Here is a 21,008-nt window from a genome sequence, read left to right on the forward strand (position 1 = left end):
ACCTGTGACTTGACTTGACAAAAAATAAAAAACTTGAGACTTGACTTGGACTTGGAAGTTTAAGACTCAGGACTTGACTCAACTTGAGACACGATGACTTGAAAGACTTGATTGTTGTTCATTTCATGTTTTCAGTTTGAATATAAAATATAAAATAAATATCTCTAGCCTGGAATATTACCCGGTATACGAGTGCACGCTGGGAATGGTGTTGTAATGATTGGATGACGACCCTGTCAATCAGTTACTAATATCTTATATTCTCTCTTTATTAAGACCAGATTCTGCAGGTAAGATTGTAATAATGTGACTTGACTTGGACTTGACTTGATCTATTACAGGACTTGACTTGACTTGACTTGATATAACCTGTGACTTGACTTGACTTGCTCAAGAAAAAATTACTAGGGACTTACTTGAGACCTGAAGGTTAAGACTTGAGACTTACTTGAGACTTGCACATGGGTGACTTGATCCCATCTCTGGTACTGCCATATATTCTACTCTATATTATATTGAACAAGTGCTCACTGCTGCTTCTGATGGACAAAAGTCTGCACTGTTTTTTTTTTTTTTTTATTTAATTTTTTTTTTTTTTTTTTTGTTTATAGAGCTTTTTCACAGCAGCTATTTTGACATGAAGTAGCAGGTAAACACAGGTGTTACTGCTGACATTAATAAAGTTTTTGTTCTATTTAAGTGTACCAGAAGACGTTCCAGTGAGCCAGAATGCAAAATAGCAGTGCCCTGGCTCTGGTGCACTTAAATGGTACGCAACATTAATTAATGTCACCAGTAGCACCTGTGTTTACCTGCTATTTATGTCAAAATGGCTGCTGTGAAAAAGGCCTACGGCTGTGGTTTGGCTCTCTGTAGGCTTTGCTAAAACTCTCCACTGAAAGCCATGCTAATTAAATCCTGTCAGGTTTCATGACATGTTTTGCCCATTTAAAAAAAAATCATACCAGTGATTCTGCATGTTGAGCATAATATCTACAAAATGTGTAAACTTCACATTTTGGTTAATGTTTTCCCAAAGCGAGCAGTCGTATTTTACAGCTCCGATATCATTTTTCCTCCCTTTTCTCCAGCCGTTGGTTTCCATTTATCCACTACGATATGAAAATGAACTTTCAGAGACTTCACACTTTCTTCACACTAGTTTTCCATCACCGCAATAAAGTCCTCCACATTAGTTTTCCTAGAAGCAGCAGCACTGCTTTATTATAAGGTGGGTGTTACGACCAAAAATTCAAATTTGAAAATCGAGGGATTTTTAGTTAAATGTTGTGAAATCTTTAAGACCCCCTACATGATTCGCAGAATGATTTGCTGCAGTGTAAAATGTAGGTCAATTGTTGGAATCTGCTTTAAACTGTCCATCATAACCTTAAGTACATCATCCATCAGCCTGTTCCTGCAGACAAATCGGCCTGGATCGAGACATTTTGATACCTTAAGGCGTAAGACTTTAATTATGAGTCAAAAAACATTTCATAGGAGGAAAGCTGAGATCAATCAGGCAGAGGTCGTGTTCCTGTTTTGGGTGTTTGGGGACAGGGATGCCGGTTGTGGACGGTTGTGCCGTACCATCAGTAGAAAAGAGCAGGTGTTGCTCTGGGACGGCTGGCCTCAGCACATCATTTATCACTTCCCATCAGCCATTAAAGACAAGGCGTTGGGCCATGTGATATTGAGTGGGCTTGCTTCAGTGCCCCTGCCATTGAACTTTCGAGGCTAATTCAAGATGAGCCCTTCAAGTCCAGGAAATACACGAGTCGTGACAGTTCAATAAAACGTCCCCCAGAATACAGAAATAAAAGATTCACACTGGCAAAAAAAAAAAAAAAAAAAAAAAAAAGGTTGGGCACTCAAATTACTTTTTTTTTCTACCTGGGACATTATTCATATACTGGCAGTCATGCAGCTCTATTCTAATCAGATTTTTCTTGTTTTAGCTCAGACATGCCTGTTTTTTTTTTTTTTCTCCCCAAGCACCACAGACAACAGCAGCCACGTGGACAAAATAAAGCAAGAGACGCTTTCAAACGCCTTGACACATCGTCTGCCAGCCCTGCTGTTTGGGACCGGGGCTCCACCAGCATTTGAAGTCAGATTATTTTCGAACCCCTCTCCCTTTGTAAAGCTCGACTTTCACCTGGCCGTTCTTTTTTTCAATTCGGTGATTTGCGAGCCTGCCGCTGTCGTAATTTTGTTCCCAACTTTCAGGGGACTTTCAACTTTCATTTTTCCCTCTCTGACGCTTTTATTTATTTCCTCAGTTGCTTCTTCTCGCTCCTCTGGGAGTGAACGGGGCTGCGGTGTGTGTCAAGAGCGCACGGCAGATAAGGCAGTTGTGTGTGCACGTGTGCTTGTGTGTGCAGGGGTGGTTATTAAAGCACTGCAGGCCTCGGCTCAGAGTGGACAATGGTGCAGGGTAATGAAGAAGGGAGCCACACAGACAGAGAAAAGAAGGGAATAAGGGTGGGTCGGGTGGATTTGTGGGGGTCTTGGACCTTATAGGCCGACATGCGTGGCAGAGAAGATTCCTCACCCCGCCACCCACATCCGCTGATCATCCTCTCCCGGGGCGGTGTGAGTCACGTCACCCATCTGAAGATAGAGATAAGGCCTTGTGTTGGAGCGCCGTGTCCCATGCCCGTGGTCATCCTGCCCACATGCCTGGCTGAAGCAAGGTTCCTTCCTCCATGCCTCACTTCCACATTACTGTGACACATCCATTCACCTTTAGCACGACTCTAAATTTAGAACCAACGCACACACACAAAAAAAAAAATAAAATAAAAACAGGATTTGGGTAGAAGTGAGTGAATAAATCAGGGATAGCTCTTATTTAGCAGTGTGTTTTTGCGCTTCCCGTGTGATGCTGAAGGTTGCTGAAAGCTGACGTTTATAACGGCACACAGGAAGATGCAGGTCAGTGCGGTTATATCACCAGCGACCACCGGGCCATGCAGCGAGGCCCATTTCATGGTTTAGCTCGACTGAAGTGAGTGTGCGAGTCTCAGACTGCAAAGTAGACTGACCGCTGCCTCGCAATGTGGAATAAATGAGGAGGGAAGTTGTGCTACCTGGGTGCTCTTTACCCTGTGGCTGCTATGTTTTGATAATAATCTTGGCAGAACTCTCAATTTTTGCAGCCTAGCCTAGGTAGCAAAGGTCATATTTCAGCAGTAATATGTAAAATCAGAAAGCGGTGTGTGTGGGTGTGCAGGTTATGCGCTCTGCTACACCGGTGGGCAACTCCCATAGCAGATGTTTTCCCGAATTACACCCACAATGTTTCCAAAAGGCTCAAAAGTACTGGCTTTCCAGAACCAGAGATAATTTTCAGCCTCAACATCATTAATCTTAACAACAACGGGCTAATGGGGGTTGGCTCATTTAGCTAACAGAGCTAAATGAACTCATTGGTTGCACTTCTGGTGAAGCCAGCTCAACAACACATCCATCACGTGCAGAAGAAAAGCTCCATAACAGCTACAAGACACATTCCCAATGATCCTAGCCATATGTCAGCTTTCATTCAGCGCTCATGTAATGCCTTAGTCATACCTACACTGAAACACCATTTGGCAGCATGACGGGGCAATTAATTTTGCAAGAAATTAATATAAAATGGTTAATTGTGATTCCTAGCTGGAACAACATGCCTTGCCATTCACTGTGAATATGTGAATGTCATCAAGCTGGCTCCATTTTCCGGTCGCCCTCCGTGCCAGAAAAGATGCATGCTTTGCAGTGTATGAGTGTGTGTCTCTCACAGTGAGATGCGAGTTGGAAAAGCACTCGACTTCCCGAGGTCTGCGCATTAATACAACAAATCAGAAATCAGTGCCTGCAGAAACAGAACAGAAGTCGTTCGTGGAATTCGGATCAATATGATTCCTTAAGAACTTAACCCCGTGTTTTACACTCTTAGCAGGCCAGCTAATTGCTTTTATTATTTCACATGTGTTGTGTTTTGCCTCGCTAAAGGTTTCTGACTGGATTCCAGCGGCCTTGTTTTGTTTCTGTTTCCACGCACTGCCCACCCGGCTTGAAACTTCCGCGCACACGCCTCCGCTGGATCGCACGGAGACCCCGGGATGTAGTTTACACAACATCGGAATGTAATATTGAATTGTTGACATTAATTTGTTACTGCATTTCCTCGTTGGATTTATTCATATTTAATTCCTTCAGATAGGTTGCTAATTTATTTATAGGAATTTGAATTATGGATTGCCGCATTAGTATTTCATGCCATTTCTTGTCATCTGTGTCATCGTATTTCTTGATTGTAATGCGTCTGAATAATCGGTAAACATGTCCTTGAGATTCTAAAGTCAGGCCCGTCATAATGTTCCCATCACCCATCACTCCCCATCACTCATCAGATTTGCTTCTCTCTGGCCGCCTCTGCTCGCCCCCGCCACTAGGTGTCCTCGCCTCCATTTAACCTCGGCGAGATCATGCCACCAGTGAGCAACCCGGTGCAGTCAGTACATACACTTGTCCCCATGATCTTCACTCCACCCAAGCAATCTGCTGGCACCATGGAAGGTGCCACAGTGAATTAGCGGTGGTGTGACGGCATCTGGCGGCTCAGTGCGTGAAAGCCCTCTTCAACAATCCCCCACAGGGCCACTGATACCCACAGTCGCTAACAGCTTTTGACTTGCAATTAGCCGGCCAAGTTTATCAGCGGCAATAGCTGCAGGAGCTGAAGCAGAGCTGAAGCTAGAGCTTACTGGGCACATTTTATATACGTGTGTGTGTGTGTGTGTGTCACACAGATGTTCCCCACTTTGTAGAAAGCAAGCCCTGCTGTGATTAATCAAGGTTGCCGGGTCACTGTGTTGATTTTTTTCCAATTTTTTCATGATTCCTTTGTATCTGACTTCTTACAGATAACGCCACAAAGCCCAGCCAGAACAATAACAGTGTATTTCCACATAAAGGGCCGGCTACTGGAGAAACTTCTGAGGTCAAATCCTCTGAAATTGCATTAGCTGAACCAGAGGGAAAGGCTGTCATCTTAAGAAGTCCTTCCCAACCCGCTGCCCCCTCCCCCCATCTCTGGCCTGTCTGCATGGAAAAGGAATTTTATTACCCAGGCCTCCTCCCAGTTATGATGAATCCCCAGCCCTGAGAAGACTGGCCAGCCCGACCTCCATTTGCAGGAGATTAGATCCTCTGATTACAATGCCAGCTACCTCCCACCACTAGATAAATCTTCGACGGGAGCCCAAAAGCAAAACCCTCCAGATCCATTGCAGTTAATAATTTAGTATTAGAGGGGGACAAGTATTTATGATAATTCAGGTGGCGCTGGAGATTTTGACTCGATGAGAAAGCTAAGGCGTGATTTCGAGTTTAAAATGGCATTTGCGAGGTGGACCCGATCTGAATAGTGCGCTCAATCAAAATCAGACACTGTTCCACTGCTGTGTCACGAATGATGTTGCATAAATATCAAATTAAAGGTGACGTAGAGTGAATCTGTGTTTATCACAAGTGGCATGTAGCTGTTATGAGCCAGAGTGCTTGTTAAATGTTACTACAGCTTTCAAGTCATGGGAGTAATTTGTTTGCCTAACAGCCTTTTTTGTCTGCATAATTGTACATAGATCATCATGTGGAGAGCTGACTGGGTGGGTGAAGTGCTTGGATTGGGATGTGGTTTACTCGCTCGATTCGTACTGCACAGGCATCTGTAATCTTGGGCCGCGGTGGTTTTTTAAAGCCACCGGTGTTTAACGTGGGGTTTTCTGACGTGTTCATGTTCTGGCCCCTGAGGTTGACTCTCACCGGGCCCTGGAGCCCCCACTCGAAGTGAATCGGCCCTCAGGACTCTGATATGAAAAGATGTGTTGGTGTGTGTTAATGATGGAGCTGTCAGGGTGTCACACTTGTCAGATAGATCAAAGTGATGAGATTAAAACACCCTTTTAAAATAATTACACCTTGATATTTTTGTCTCATGACGATACCTGGTTAATTAACCCTTTTGAATTCACTATATTCACTATGTTCCAAAAACATGACACAAAGGTGATGAGCAATTCAGCAAAAAATGACTGAAACATTAGTATAACATTAGCCAAAAAATGGTAAAAATTTGCAAAATATTTCTGAAATGTCAGTAAAACATTGGCAAAAAAAAAAAAAACCTAGAAGGTAATTAGACCTACCTGAAAAATTAGGACAGAGAATTATCAAAAACTATTTTGAAAATTTACAAGACAACTACATTTATAATTATTAGAATAACGTATTTGAACATCAAGTCAGTGATACTTGGATCAGTGTCAGATTTCTTGTGTTTAAATTCTTGTGAAATTAAGCTATTCCTCGTTTTTGCGGACCTCCTTGAAGACACTCTTGCACCCCCTGGGCGTCCCCAGACCCCACTTTGTAAACCACCGTCCTAGATATTGCTAGATAGATATTATATTGACAAAATCAGAGTGTTAGTAAAGATGGTTTATTGTTACGTAAAGGTTCACAGGACATTAAAATACCCAAGAAACCTAATTCCTTCAATCTGCTCCAGTCGACCTTGAAATTCAATATAATGAACTATGGCCTGACGGTGCGTCCATACCACGCTGTATATCATCTCATATTGCTTAGATTGTCTGCCGCCGATATGACCATTACCATATAGATGGTCTCTGACTTTTGACCCTGATCTGTCCCAGGTGTCCATGAATTGTGACTATGTGTTCGTCAATGGGAAGGAGACTCGAGGATCCATGAACGCCCGGGTGATCTTCAGCTACGAGCACCTGAGCGCGCCGCTGGAGCTGACCGTCTGGGTGCCCAAACTGCCCCTCCAGGTCCAACTGTCCGACAGCAACCTGAGCTTCATCAAAGGCTGGAGGGTTCCCATTCTGCCCGACCGAAGGTGAGGATCAACCCCACGTGAAGATGCACTCAGTGTACTTTTAAAGCCGAATTGAGCTTCGGTAGAGTGCGGGGTTGTGTAGTTACCTGAGTGTTGTTAAGTCCACATGGTGGTGAAATCTCCTCATTAGCTGCTTTGCACTGCTAATCCACAACACTCTATTTCTATGTCTCCATTCACTTCCATAGCAAAGCAAAACATCTCCCAAAATAACACTTTTAACAGAAATAAATATGAACAAAGCTGATTATGCCACTATAACAAACAACGAGCCCCGGTACCCTTTTTTTTTTTTAGGAAATTAAACAGCACTTCTCGTTATTTTCCTGTTTGATTTGGAAAGTAGATCCGGCAGGTAGCGTCTTTAGGAAACTCACGCATCGTAGCCTTGCACCAGGATGAAACGAGTTGACAATACTTTCAGAAATATTTATAATTACAGGGAGAAAATGGGTACCTGGACTTTATATTGGCACAGTCTGCTTTGTTTGCATTCATGTTTGTACTAAAAGTATTATTTTCTGGACCTGTTGTGCTGCACTGTGGAATTGAGAGATAGAAACACAGTATTGTGGATTAGCAGCCCAGTGGAGCACAGAGCAGCCACCATGTAGACTCGTATCACACCCAGGTAACTATACAACCCAAATCTCTACCAAAGATCAATTTTGTTTAAAGATGATTAGCATGTTTGCCTTAATAGGAACAATCTGCAACTATTCTAATATGATTATACATTCAGGGGCAGATTCACAAAAGGATTATGAGGCTTTTGCAGCCACTAAACCTGCGCAAATAAGACAAACTGTGTGAAGCACCCGCAAAGGGTCAATGCTCCCCTAACTGTGTTGCCAAGCAAATAGCATCACAGTGTGCTTTGGCTATTTACACCTGTTGAAATTAGGTATTATGCATACATTTGGCACGCATTTCTATGCAAATGAGCCTCATTGCAAAAACAGTCCATTTCACAAAGACCAGTGCTAATATTCACCCGCACTTTGAGTCAAATTGTTGGCGTCTTCAGAGAGCTGGCGGTAACTGGAGCACATTTGTAAGGAGTCATGAGCGGGTGTGCCGAAGAAGAATTTCGCTTTTTGAGTTAATGGAGACTGAAATTATTTGTGTATACGGGTTGTCAGGTCAAGCAGTTCTTGCTTTGATGACATCAAGGATGACGTTGAGCCTGCCAACCAAAAGACGCCATGCAGTTGTCCTGCCTTTGTGTTCTTGGGGCAAATGCAGCTTTTATACTTTGCCACATGGATAATTGCAATCAGACGCAAAAACAGGGGCAAACGGCTGCAAAATATTATGGGCGTGCCGCTGTGCAATATCATCAGTGCAATATCTTTTGTGAATTGCACCTCAAGACAAAGCAGAAACACAACTGATGGGTTATCAGTTGAAATCATCGCTCAGTGTTCAAAATATACAGACATACTCTTGAGTTTTGGAGTGCCGTAGATCTTCATTTTTTACATATGATAACCAGAGGACCCCCTTTTTTTTTTTTTTTTTTTTTTTTTTTTTTTTTTTTATCCAGACCCACATATGTTAAAATTAGAAGCCAAGAAGCATCTCAGCCGCCTCTCTCTTTTGCACCCAATTAGATGTTCTGGTTAAGGTACATCGCAGAAATGCACCCTGTGTTGATGCGTTTTGCTCGGAGCGAAATGATGCTCACAAGTGTTCTTTGATCTGTGAGGATGTCATGTATGTGTCGTATCTATCCGAACCTATTTAAAACAACAAGGCTGGAGTATCAGAGGCAGACTCGGTTCGACACTGAGTAAACACATCCAAAGCTCTGTGCAGCAACAGATATGGGTAGTTTAACATCGATAATCACACACTCATTAGACTAACAAGCAGGTGATTTGCAGGGTGGCCTTCACAAGGCTGGTCAGAGTTTCACAGCTTCTCTAGTTATTACCACAATGGTGTTGATGCATTATATAGCAGTATATGGCATTTTATTGTCATTTGTATCTAGTTAAGAGATAAGTCGGTGCACAGATAGACAGACAGGCACATGGATAGATAGACAGAAACCAGCTGGCCATCCTGCTTATTAATTATACGCATTGTCTGTTTAAAAACCTAATGGCTTGTGGGACAAATAAAAAGGTTCAAATAGCCAGTTCTTCAACATCTTATAAAATTCACACTGCATGCATCGTGAAATGGAGCTCTGCGCTTGATCTTCTGTCTTTTTTTTTTATATCTTTCCCATCTTGAGGGATCAAGGCCACTTGTGCGGCCTTCATGTCGATATTATAGAACCTTTTGTCGATAGATGGAATGCAGCAGGCCGTAAAAGCTGAATGAGTTGTTCGCCGCAAACCACACAAATTCTGTTTAACCCCTGAAGGAGGTAGAAAAATGGCAACAAAGGGAACATAAAGCTTTTCAAGCCGACACCCGCATGAAAAATTGCGTCTCATTAAGACGTTTTTGCATTCTCGTCATGCGCTGACCAATAACAAACAGGCCCAGAACCCTTCATTTAAATGTTGAATGGCAGCAGGAAGACTCCTGCGATTGGCTGCTTCAGCGCTACACAGGAGAACATCAGCGTAGATCAAATTAATTTGAATCCAAACTGAATACAAATAGCAGAATTAAGGAGTCGTCTGAAGAATGACTGTATTTTAAATGATTTGGAATGCTTGAGAGACATCATGCATATCCTCATTTTTCAAAGATCTCCAGTGGATTATTATAGGCTCTAGAAGGTATATTTTAATGTGCAAAATATCCCTTAAATCCCCACTTCAGTACTGTTCATTCCTTTTTCTCTGACATAAGTCCAAGCTACTAAAGCTGTACCTTGCAGATGTGAACCATATATATACTTTTGCAACTCCAGCGAGACTTTCAGATCTCATTATTTTGATCGCTGTTTGCAGCAGCATGCACCAGCCCCTACAGTTTGCTGGCACATTTGAAAGATGGTATAACTCTTGCATAATTAAATTAGCCTTCTTATGTGACATTTCCTAAGTAATCGATAATTTGGCATGCATTGTTCCAAGCACACTGGCACGGCTTGGATTTTGTTTTTGTTTTGTTTTTTCCTCACAAAAGTACACTGGAGCAGATTTAGAACCAAAAGAGTGTTTTGGACTTTTTTCCCCTCTCCTTCATAATTGTGAAAGCCTATTATCTACCCTGACTTATATTTAATTTCCCTGGTGCTTTCATAAAAGCAGTAATGAAAGACCTATTGTGAGCTATTTCATGTTTCGATGATTGCCACACAGCCAGGCCTGAAGGACTGCGTGGTGCAGTTTGGATTCACACACACACACCGTATCGTTTCCTTTACCTTTGTCTGCTGCACTTGGCACACAAAGACAGCCGCTGCTTTCCCCCCGCGTGCCCGTGGCCGATGAGTTCCTGCACGCTGACCGCCCTCCCGTAGGAGTCTGTATGTTTTGTCATGTACGCTGATATTTTTGATGGCGTCCGACAGTCTTTACATTTCTGTGGACTTGGCATTTGCCATTTGTGCTGCATGCTCTGTAGTCAGATATCTTCATTAGATTTCATTTTCAGTTTTCGGTTTCTTTATTTACCTCGATGCCGGAAAAAAACAACAATCACAAGACACAGGGTCTATACGCAGCAAAAAAGTGATTAAAAGAAAAAAAAAAAGATACAAACAAGAAAGACAACAAAAAAAGGCTCGAGGAGGGACAGGAGGAAGCATAGCTTATTTGTATCCTGTCCGCCTTTTCCAAATACAAGAGTACGCTCCTCAATGTCGTGTTTCCCCAAAAATGGGAGAACAAATTAGACATTATGCATCCTCAATAAAACAAATGTGTGCACAGATGATGAATGGTTGCAAATTTGGAGAACACAATGGACTACAACATCCTCACGTACATGGAGAGAACACTGCTGGAAGAACGTGATTCGATTCTTTACTACACCCAAAATTAAGAGCAGATATCTGTCTCCAGCACAACCATGTTGGAGGCAACGTGGGGCAACAAATGTAGACCTTTCCCATGTATTTTGGCCGAGCCCTGAAATTGTACAGTTTTGGGTAAATGTTTATACGGTTGTTACCAAAATTCTTGGCTGTGATATACCCAGGTCCTGTATGTTACTGTACTTTGGTAATATGACAGGAGATGTTGAGTTAAGAGAAGATAGATATTTGCTCAAAATATTATTGGCAGCCTGTAAAAAGACCTTTACAAGGAGATGGTAGATGGTAGAACCGCCAACACAAGAGGGATGGCTGAAAATTGTCGATGAAATATATGATATGGAACTGTTAACTCAGGATAAGGACTCAAGAGGAACGATGTCAGGAGAAATGGACAATGTTTACATGTCAGCGGCAAGATAAAGGAGTGATTCACTGAATACATACAGGACTATACTTTCAAGATCTCAGGGAGAAAGGACAATCTCCTTCCATGTTTGTTTGTTTTGAGTTGTTTTTTTTTTTTTTTATGTGATTCTTACATGAAAACAAATTAAAAATAAAAAAAATAAAAATAAAGTATTATTATAATAAAAATAAAGTATTAAAAAAAAAAAAAATTGTGCATTGCACCGAGACAAAGTGCCGTCACTGGTTTGGACTCGGTCATGGGCAGCCGACGTGGTTTTGTTTTTTTCCAAAGCTGCTGAATTTAGCATTTCAGTAACGTGTCGCCACATTAGTTTTGAAACATCACCATGAACATCAGCGAGGTGGCAGCCTCCGACGGATCTGATGGATTGTGTTAAGACAGACGTTTTAACCCTCCTCTTGTTCCTGTGGACTCCCATATGAAGGGATCTTACCCGAGGGACCCTGATGTGTAACAGTAATTTACTCTGACAAATTAGAACAGTGACAAATAGATTCAAAATGGTGAGACTAAAACATAATGGTAAAATAATCACTCCTTCATTTTTTTCCCCAGTAAATCAAATTAAAATGAAATTAAAAGTGCATTATCCAAAATTGCTAAGGCATGACTTAATCAAGAGCCTTTAGACTCGAAAACCAAAAAAAAAAAAAAATCATGTACTTCATCAACAAATTGCTTTGGTGATGAGAACCATGTGGAATCCTTCATCAATTTACATGATTATTTCATGTTTTTTTTTTTTTTTTTTTTTTTTTTTTTGTCAGTCTTAAGGGTTTTTACTTCAATCGGCCCTCGGCAAATTTGCATACTGCGCTTTTCCACTGTTCCCTGTTTACTGAGGACCCCGTGGAAGCTCTTCAAGGACACGTAGGGGTCCCCTCGACTCAGCTTTGAAAACCCCTGGCCTTAAGAAACAAAGGAAGCGCTTTATGCCGTAAAACAAAAAAGAGGACGCTGTTCTTCTAACACAAAAAAGAGTTTGAGTATTCAAAAGTTTCTAGCAACAGCCACTGATGACAGGAGTGCAGGGGCGATATAAAAAAAAAAAAAAAAATCACTTCCATGTTTATCCTCCTCAGTAAAGCCAAAGACAGCAGAGAAGGACAGGAAGTGACAGAGAAATGTGGTTTTAAGTTAAAAAAAAAAAAAAAAAAAATGCCATGCTCTCATATGGCTTATGATATTGACCAGCTTACCAAGATAGCACTTTCACACTGACACATTGATATTCAGAAGTTAAAATACCAATTGTAAAGAACTGCAAGTGCCTCTAGTCCTTTTTTTAATATTTAGTTAGATGCAAACTACTATGGCAGAAAATTAAATTAGTGCATATGGAACCAACATTACACAATGCCAGTCATCCTCTTTGTTTAAGATCATGCTCTGCTAAAGCCGTGCTTTTATTTTGTAGTTTCCAGACTGAATTTCAGTCTTCTCTTGCGAGCACGGGTAAATCCTCTGCCACCCATGTGTGCCCAAACCCCTCCGTCCATCTCTTTGTCAAGCGTTTACTTTCAACCTCTCACAAGCACATCATCTTTCTTTTGCCCTACCTCCAACCTCTCACGCTCTCTCTCTCACCTCCTTTTCACGTATGTTTTCCTTTTCATTGCAATCTTTCCATCCTTTCTGCAGCGTGACACATGGTGAACCTCTGTCAGACGCGAGGCCTGCAGTGTGGGCCTCCGCTACAGTGCAGAGGAATTGCTCACTGGCTGTATTATCCAGTAACACGGTCTAAAAAAGGAAAGAGAGTGTAATCGGGCAGGCCAGCCTGTGTGCACTGAAGCTTCAGCTTGTTCGTTTGTATCCGAGACTCTAATAAGAACAGACAATATTCTTCTGGGGGAGAAAAAAAATATCAACCTTATTTCCAGGTACAGTCTCGGGAAGGTACACTTTCGCTGACCTGAGCCAAGAGTTGTGAAACTCCCTGACAGAGAAAGAGAGAGTCATACTGTCTCGTCGGTTTTGCCTCTGCCCTCGACTGAATGAGTAACGGAGTGTGCAGTCTCCACGTCTGTCGTTAAGTGAACTTGTGTAACCTCCGAGCTCGGCTGAAACTACATGTCCTAACGCAGCACCGTCAGGCTCAAAGGGCCCCGCTGGATTAAAAAAAAACAACAACAACAACAACACAAAAACAGACACAAAGTGACTCCTCGGTCATTTTTGTTTGTCCTTTCGAATCTGCACACATCGGCTTTACATGCTCTTGTGTCATCTCGTTGTTAGGAAGTTTAGAAAGTCAAGACGACAAGGCAGTTGTTTCTGATTTTTAATTTTTTTTTTTTTTTGTCTCAGTTTGAGGCGTAACTCTCTGAAAAAAGATGATGCTCGAACATGAATATAAAAGACCAGCGGCAGACATAGTGTGGAAAAGATGGTTTCCAAATATGGAGGTAGAGAGGATTTGGAAAAAAATTTGAATATCAAATATGCAGCACCGGGATGAACAGTGGTTTCATAATGAGACACAACAGACTTTTTATGAAGATAGCACTGCATCAGCTAGAACAGAACGGACAGAAAACGTGACGTTTGTGGCGAAGAATGTGAAACATCAGACCGTTTTCTCGGAACATGAACACTTGGAATATTTATATAACAAATCTGAGGGAATATTTTGGTCTTTAAACAGAAGCAGACCGGTCACTGAAGATCTGTGTTTTTATATGGGATGCTGGGAAAAAGAAAAGGGATAAATGTCAGGATGTGTAATGTCAGATATGCGACTGTAAACACAGGAAATATTACAGAAAGTGGGGAAAAAATAAAAGGTACTGGTATGGTTGTTTGGCTGTGGACCGTTTTAAAAGAGTTGCCTGTGTAGCAGTGAATCAGCAGCCTTTGAAGAAGTTTTATGATAAAACTGAGATTTGATTTTTAGAACTCAAGAGGATAACATAGAGTTTAATGTTTTATGAGGCACGCAAATAAATAATCTCCTCAAACGCACTGCGCTTCCTTTAAATCTACTGTTTAATATTTCTCCTGTTCTATTATGAATGTAAGGAGACATACACAAGTATATCTTGTCTAAATGTACCTCTGTTTTCCAATATATACATAATTTTAACTATTGTAATTACATGCTAAATTGCATTTTTGATAGTAAAAGACAATTGCTCATTTCAGAATCAGAAATACTGAAATGCAGAAATCAGTTGCAGTTTCACAAATTCTTAAGAGAAGTATATGGTACAAGCATAAGTGAAATTATGACATATAGAAAAATAAATAAGAAATATAAAAATATGTGCATTCAAAATTTTAAAAAAAAGTGCATTATGTATTATGTGCATTAATCCTACTTGTGCATTAATCCTAGTTGTAAAAAAAAAAGTGTATTATTAGTATTATGTATATATATATATGCATTAATCTTACTAATATATCATAACAAAAAAATTCAGAAATAAGACATTCAGCATATGTAAAAAATATACCTAAAACAAAAATATACCATAAAACATTACATAACCTTCCAGCACAAAGTCCCAGGTGACGCAGGCACAGACCAGGGACTTTTCATCGACTTCCAGAGAGAGAGAGAGAGAGACAGAGAGAGAGACAGAGAGAGAGAGAGAGAGAGAGAGAGAGAGAGAGAGAGGTACTGTTGATTTGTGTTGTGGTCCTGGTGAGGTGTGGAGAGGTGAAATGAAATAATAATCAAAACCCGTCACGGGGCGGTGAGAAAAGCTACCTGTGCAGTGTATTTTTGGTGCAATGCATTTGGCCGCTCGGAGAGCTTTGTCAAAGCTTTCCAGAGACCTCAAGACAGAGGGGCTTCGCCTATATATCCAGACCCGTTCTCTGAATCAATGGGTGGGATCTACTTTGTCAGCCGCTGACAAGCCCGCTGCCTCCCCTGAATCTCAACGTGTTCAAATCGTAAGTCAAAGCAAAGATTAAGCAGAGGAGGGCTTTTTAAGGGGGAACTGGCAGACTGTCAAGCCTGCTGAGGAAAGTTGGAGAACTCATACATCTTGTTGTAGAGCAGATTGCGCTTGGTGGGGGATGCACCTGGCATGTTTAACCCCTCTGCCCAGGGGTCCAGCGAAATAAGAAGGGCATCGGTCCAAATTTGGCTTTTTGGTGCTTATCTTTCCTTTCCTGCTGGTTTCAAGTACCTTCCCCACATCGCCACCGCAGCCCAACAGATAATTTAACAGATCTGCGTGGAGCTGTGCCCGGTATTTCTCGACTGCTATGATGTCGAATTAGAAACTGAGGGGCGGCCTTGGAGAACAGAGGCCTCAAACAGGGACGCGGCGCCTGGCTACACCGCACTGTATGCTTTAGCAGTGCCGGCTCAGTTTAAAATGACGACAAGATGTGATTTCTCTCGTTTTTGACGTTTACCTCCAAATTTTTTTATGTGACAAACCCTGAAATAGACACAAATTACACCTCAGTGACCCCTGTTTACTAATACATAGTCGATGTAGAACTGTTTACACTGTATATGTTGACAGCAAAGTGATTACACTGAAAACTGTGATTCAAAAAGTCACATTTTCTCTGCTTGGGACAATTTCCAGTGAAGTAAATTGTTATCCCTTACGGAAAGAAAATATATTTACCAGAATATTAAATGAAATATATTGTAATATATTAGCATATATTACATTTAATATATGGAATTACAGTATATTGAAATATATTTTAGATTTGAAAATGTCTTAGCAATACATGGAATAATATATTGGTGAAACATATGCTAAATATTAAACATTGCATCAATATGTTGTAGTGTATTTCAATATATGGAATAATACACAAGTAACTGTGAATTTCAGATATTGCAATATATTGCATATGAATATATGTGTTTATATCCTGTAATATATGTCATTTTATATTCATAAATATCCTCCATAATGTATTTAGATTTATATGTGATGAATACTGGGTACATATATTTAAACATACATGATCTAAGACTTTCCAATTAAATGGGAACATGTATTGGAAATATATGTACAGATATATGCCATACATGGTCCATGCATATGTCATGGTTGTTTATTGGAAAATATGCAATGTTAAAAAAAAAATCCCAATATATTTTTATATATGTTGCAATATATATACATATATAGTATATGCATATATTGCAGTATATTTGAACATGTAAAGACAAATTATTACATGTAAAAATATAGTGCCGTTTTTGGTCTTGATTGCAATATATTTTTTTACATGTATCAATATATAGACATGTATGGTCTATGCATATATTTCAATATATTGGAAAATATAAAGACTAGTTCCCATATATATTGTTTGTACTCCATACCACAATTGTGGTGAAGAGTTAATAAATATGACTATGACTATGACTAGCAATGTATTATCTAATAGATCACATGATATTTTCCAATATACTGCAATATATTTTTGTTTCATAAGGGATGAATTAGCTGGTGATAGCTTGTGGTTTTTTGACAATTATATGGATGTAAAAATAGTATAACAGAAAATGACTTGCTCAGCTGTTTTCGCTTCACATACCAGTGGCCAATTCCAGGCACAATATGAGAGCATTATTATAACAATAATGAAGCACAGTTATCTGCACCTGCTGCTCAATGCCCGACAGGAAGACCACAAGATGACAGCCAGAGACTTTTTTCAACCAATAACACAGAATCAGGGAGGATAAAATCAGAGATATAATAGATTTTTTTAAATGTATGTATTAATAGAAAAATACAGGGCCATATTACAGCAGCATTTGAGTAAAACCATGTAAGCTAGCAATCATTCACAAATGATTACTTCAAAAGATATTTTGGACAGTCATCAATTATTCATAAATGTATCCACAAGAAGCTGCAGGTTTTAGAGGAAAAGATTAAGGCGCTTTTCTTGACCAGCAGGTGCAAGAAATTATATTTGATTATTGTTGTAAAGTGATATTTGTTCTGCTTACACTCACCTGACGAAGGTCGTGTTGATGGAAACGTTACCCACGTTCGCTAATATCAAATCATTTATTGGGAGCTTAATAAAGTGTGCAGACTCTTTCTTTTTTCTTTGTTTGCAGGTTTGTTTGGATTTTTTTTTAATCTCACACCAGTGAACGTTTGGCACACACTTGGTCCCTTTTTTCAAATCGGCAGTTTTATTTCACTCGCTTAATGAAATTCACTTTATTTTATTTCACTTTCTTATTTATTTATTTATTTATTTATGTATTTATTTATTCATTTCCTTTTTTCCTTCATTAATTTTTGGATAATGATTTTATAAAGTAAAATTATTTTAACTATTTGCTTCTTTTTTATATATAATTTTCTGGTAATTTTCTTAAAATTTTTACAGATTTCTCACTGATTTTCAGGGCATTTCTTGTTACTTTGCTTTTTCGTATGTTTCTGGAGGGTTAGGTTTGAATTTAGTTTCCCAGTCCTCCACCACCACATCATTATTTCAGGTTGGGTTTGTTTTAGCGCTGATGTCTGATCTGTCAGTGACGCCAAACAGAGCGATGGTGGTTTCCCTGCCGTCCTCCATCACTCCTCTTCTCTTTTCTCCCCAAGGAGCACCAGAGACAGCGATGCCGACGAGGAGGAGGACGAGCGGCGGGTGAGTCGAGGCTGCACCCTGCAGTACCAGCGGGCCCTGGTGCGGGTCCTAACCCAGTTCCACACCACCTCCACCGAGGGCACCGACCAGGTCATCACCATGCTGGGCCCCGACTGGCAGGTGGACGTCACGGACCTGGTGCAGGACTCCCTCAAGGTGGCCGACCCCAGGATTGCCGAGCTGGTGGACCGAACCGTGCTGGTGGGCCTGGAGCTGGGCTCTACCCTGCTGAAGGTAAACACCCCGCCTCGCCTACGCCTCCACGCTGACAGCTCACACGCATCAGCGGTGAAAAATGAAGCGTCTCGGCGCGAGGCGCGGCAGCGGGCGCGACGTCGGCTTTTCTTGAACGCGCTCTCCACGGCATGCAGACACAAAATGAAGGCTGACTCGGGGTTGGTGAAATTTAAAACGTCGAGCTCATTACTCTTTCTGAGCTGACTGCAGTTTTTTTTTGTTTTAGGGCTGTGGAGTCTGAATCTCTTTGGAGGCCTTTGATTAAGTTTACAATTTGAGGTTTTTGCCACTGTTTCCTTTTCCTCTGTCACTTCCTCGTTCACCTTTTCTGCCCATTATGTGTTATGGATTTTTTTTTTGTTTGTTTGTATTTTCTTTAATTGAGTGTGCTGCTGCTGTTGTTCCAGTTCTCTCTTATAAAAGAGATCCTTCATGTAACGTAGAGGTGAATACAGCAGCCGTGGGAGGTGTACACGTCTTTACAGAAGGAAGATGCACAAGATATACCTAACAGCTGATTTACTGTTGCCTCACTGGTCATTTATGAGGCCAAAGTGGTGAGTAACAAGTAACAGTTGGTGAGAGGTTTGATCACCATGACTGATCACAGTTTCAGCCTGTCAGGAGAAAGAATAGTTGCCTGATGGATGTGTCTGATGATGGTGAAATAGGGAGGAAAGATACGAGTCACCAATCCATCATTTTAAATGAGCAATGGATCATTTGTAATCTCTTGAGGGGAATGAATAATTATGCATCAATTTACCACCAGACAGAACTTGCCACACTGACTCACGCCAATTGTCAAAAAAAAAAAAAAAAATAGCACTGCTGAAATAATGTCAGCCCTTGTACAACATTTTAAGGACCAAATTAGTGATTTTTAAATGTTTCGCCCATTTTTCGACAATTAATCCCACATTTTACTCTGCAACAAACCATTTTGCACATCATGCAGAAAGATTTCACAACATATTAAATTCCCTTGGCGTTCATATTTGTACGTTTGGTTGGATGTAGACGACTTAAAGTTTTCTCAGAGTTTATTTTCATATCTTAGTGGAATGAATGGAAACCAACGGCTGGAGAAAAGGGATGAAAAATGATATCTGAGCTCTAAAATGCGACTTTGCAGAAACATGAGGTGTATACAATTTCTGGATGTTATTCTAAACATGCAAAATCCAGAATGGCACTTTAGTTTAGGTGCTCTGCAGATGCCAGATGACTCAAATCAAATGTAATGGGATCACTGTGGGAAAAAAAAAAAGGGGGTTTCATGTTGGGTGGCCCCCGACCCCTTGACCTCTAATCCAATTTTTTAATGGACACCTCGTGGGGTTTTGTTCCACTTAGATCATGGCGACTCGCCAGAGGTCAAAAATAAGGACAGTTTCTCTACATGTTGTCATGTGTCATTCACTCCGTTAGGGATCAGAGTTCCCGGTCGTACATCACTTCACATTTTTTAAGTAAAATGACCCGTGATCCATCGGTGTCGCGCTGAAAGTCCACGTGCCGCCCACACAGGCAGCACAGCCCCTATAGGCAGAGCGCAGCTTAAAGAAAATCCTCCGACGTCTCATGTTCAAAACGCCACAGCAGAGAGAGAGAGAGAGAAACGAAGCCTCTGAGGACTCCCCAGCCAAATTATAAAGGTTTGAGAGAAGTTAAAAGATCTCGAGTTCACCGAGCGTATTTTGCCGAGAACACCGGCAATTCTTTTTGGTGAAGCGCTGATAATGAGCAGCGCAGTATATAACTCAACGAGGGTCTCCCTGCTGAAATTTTCATCTGTCTTATTGGAGAACAATTCAAATTGCCCAGCAGCGTGCTCATGAATATGAATAAAGAATCTAGGCCTCTTTTGTCTCGTTAATTCCATATTCCAGACAGTCACTTCATTACTTTCTTTTTTCGGAGGGGTGGCCGGTGATTATTGCCACAATCGAATCTCTCCATGCTAAATTTGGCCGGCCTTCGGAACGACACAAAGGAAGTCTGTCTAATTGTTCCCAAGAAATATCACAGAAAATGTCTGTTTATAAGGTTAAAAGGTTAAACTGCAAAGACAGCCAATTTTTTATCAATGTGTAATGGGGCTGTTTTAGAGTTGGAGTTATGAATTGGTAAGAATTCACCAAACCTAGTGGGGGTTGGGGGGATTAATCCCAGGGATTACACTGAACAAAAGCCGTTTCTCAAAGCGAAAAAAGCCACACTTGGGCAGAATTCACAGCTAGTCCTCTGATCATAGATTATTCAGTTAATATTTGCAAACATTAACCATCGTCTCCGCCAAAGCCAGAGACCAGAATACAAAAAACTGTAATCCACATGTCACTAATCTTTAGTTCTCAACCCTGCAGTGTGCGTCTGAACAATGCGCTCCCTGTTGAGATGTGAGTCCGTGAATGAAACTGTGTAACATGAGCCAGGGTTAGAAGTTCACTTTGATAATTTGAAGAGTTTCAGCTGTTCACAAATAGATCCAAAAAAAAAAAAAAAAATCAGACAGAAAGTAAACAGAAAGAAAAACAATTTGGCGGTAAAATGTGGCATTTCACACTGATGTGGTGATAAATGGTGCTGACAATAAGCTTCATCATCTCGAAAAACGTTTGCCAATACCGTTTTTAATGGTTGAAGGATTTTGCTAAATATGTGCACAGGGGACCAAAAAGCTGTTTCCATTCATTTTCCAAGCCGCTCTCGTGCTGCTCGAGCCTGAGCCGGGAGATGCTTTCGGGGCGATTTAGTGTCTCCAGTTCCCCTCGCTCACTCGTCTTTGGACCGTACGAGAACATGCAGACCGCACAGAGAGGACAGAGAGGGAATCGAACCCTGGACCTTGTTGCTGTGAGGCGACAGCGACGACCGCT

General features: G+C 41.0%; 1 protein-coding gene across 2 annotated transcripts in view; it reads left to right on the forward strand.

Annotated features, from left to right (window-relative positions):
- The window catches only part of tmem132e (transmembrane protein 132E), a 436,525-nt gene that overhangs the window by 394,621 nt on the left and 20,896 nt on the right, over window positions 1-21,008 (forward strand). For both annotated transcript variants that reach the window (XM_030068902.1, XM_030068901.1), the window contains exons 6-7: window positions 6,708-6,913; window positions 17,844-18,123. In XM_030068902.1, coding sequence (XP_029924762.1) covers window positions 6,708-6,913; window positions 17,844-18,123 — 486 coding nt within the window. The remainder of the gene's footprint in view (window positions 1-6,707; window positions 6,914-17,843; window positions 18,124-21,008) is intronic.

Source organism: Myripristis murdjan, chromosome 14 (assembly GCF_902150065.1).
Source record: "Myripristis murdjan chromosome 14, fMyrMur1.1, whole genome shotgun sequence".
NCBI classification, from domain to species: domain Eukaryota; kingdom Metazoa; phylum Chordata; class Actinopteri; order Holocentriformes; family Holocentridae; genus Myripristis; species Myripristis murdjan.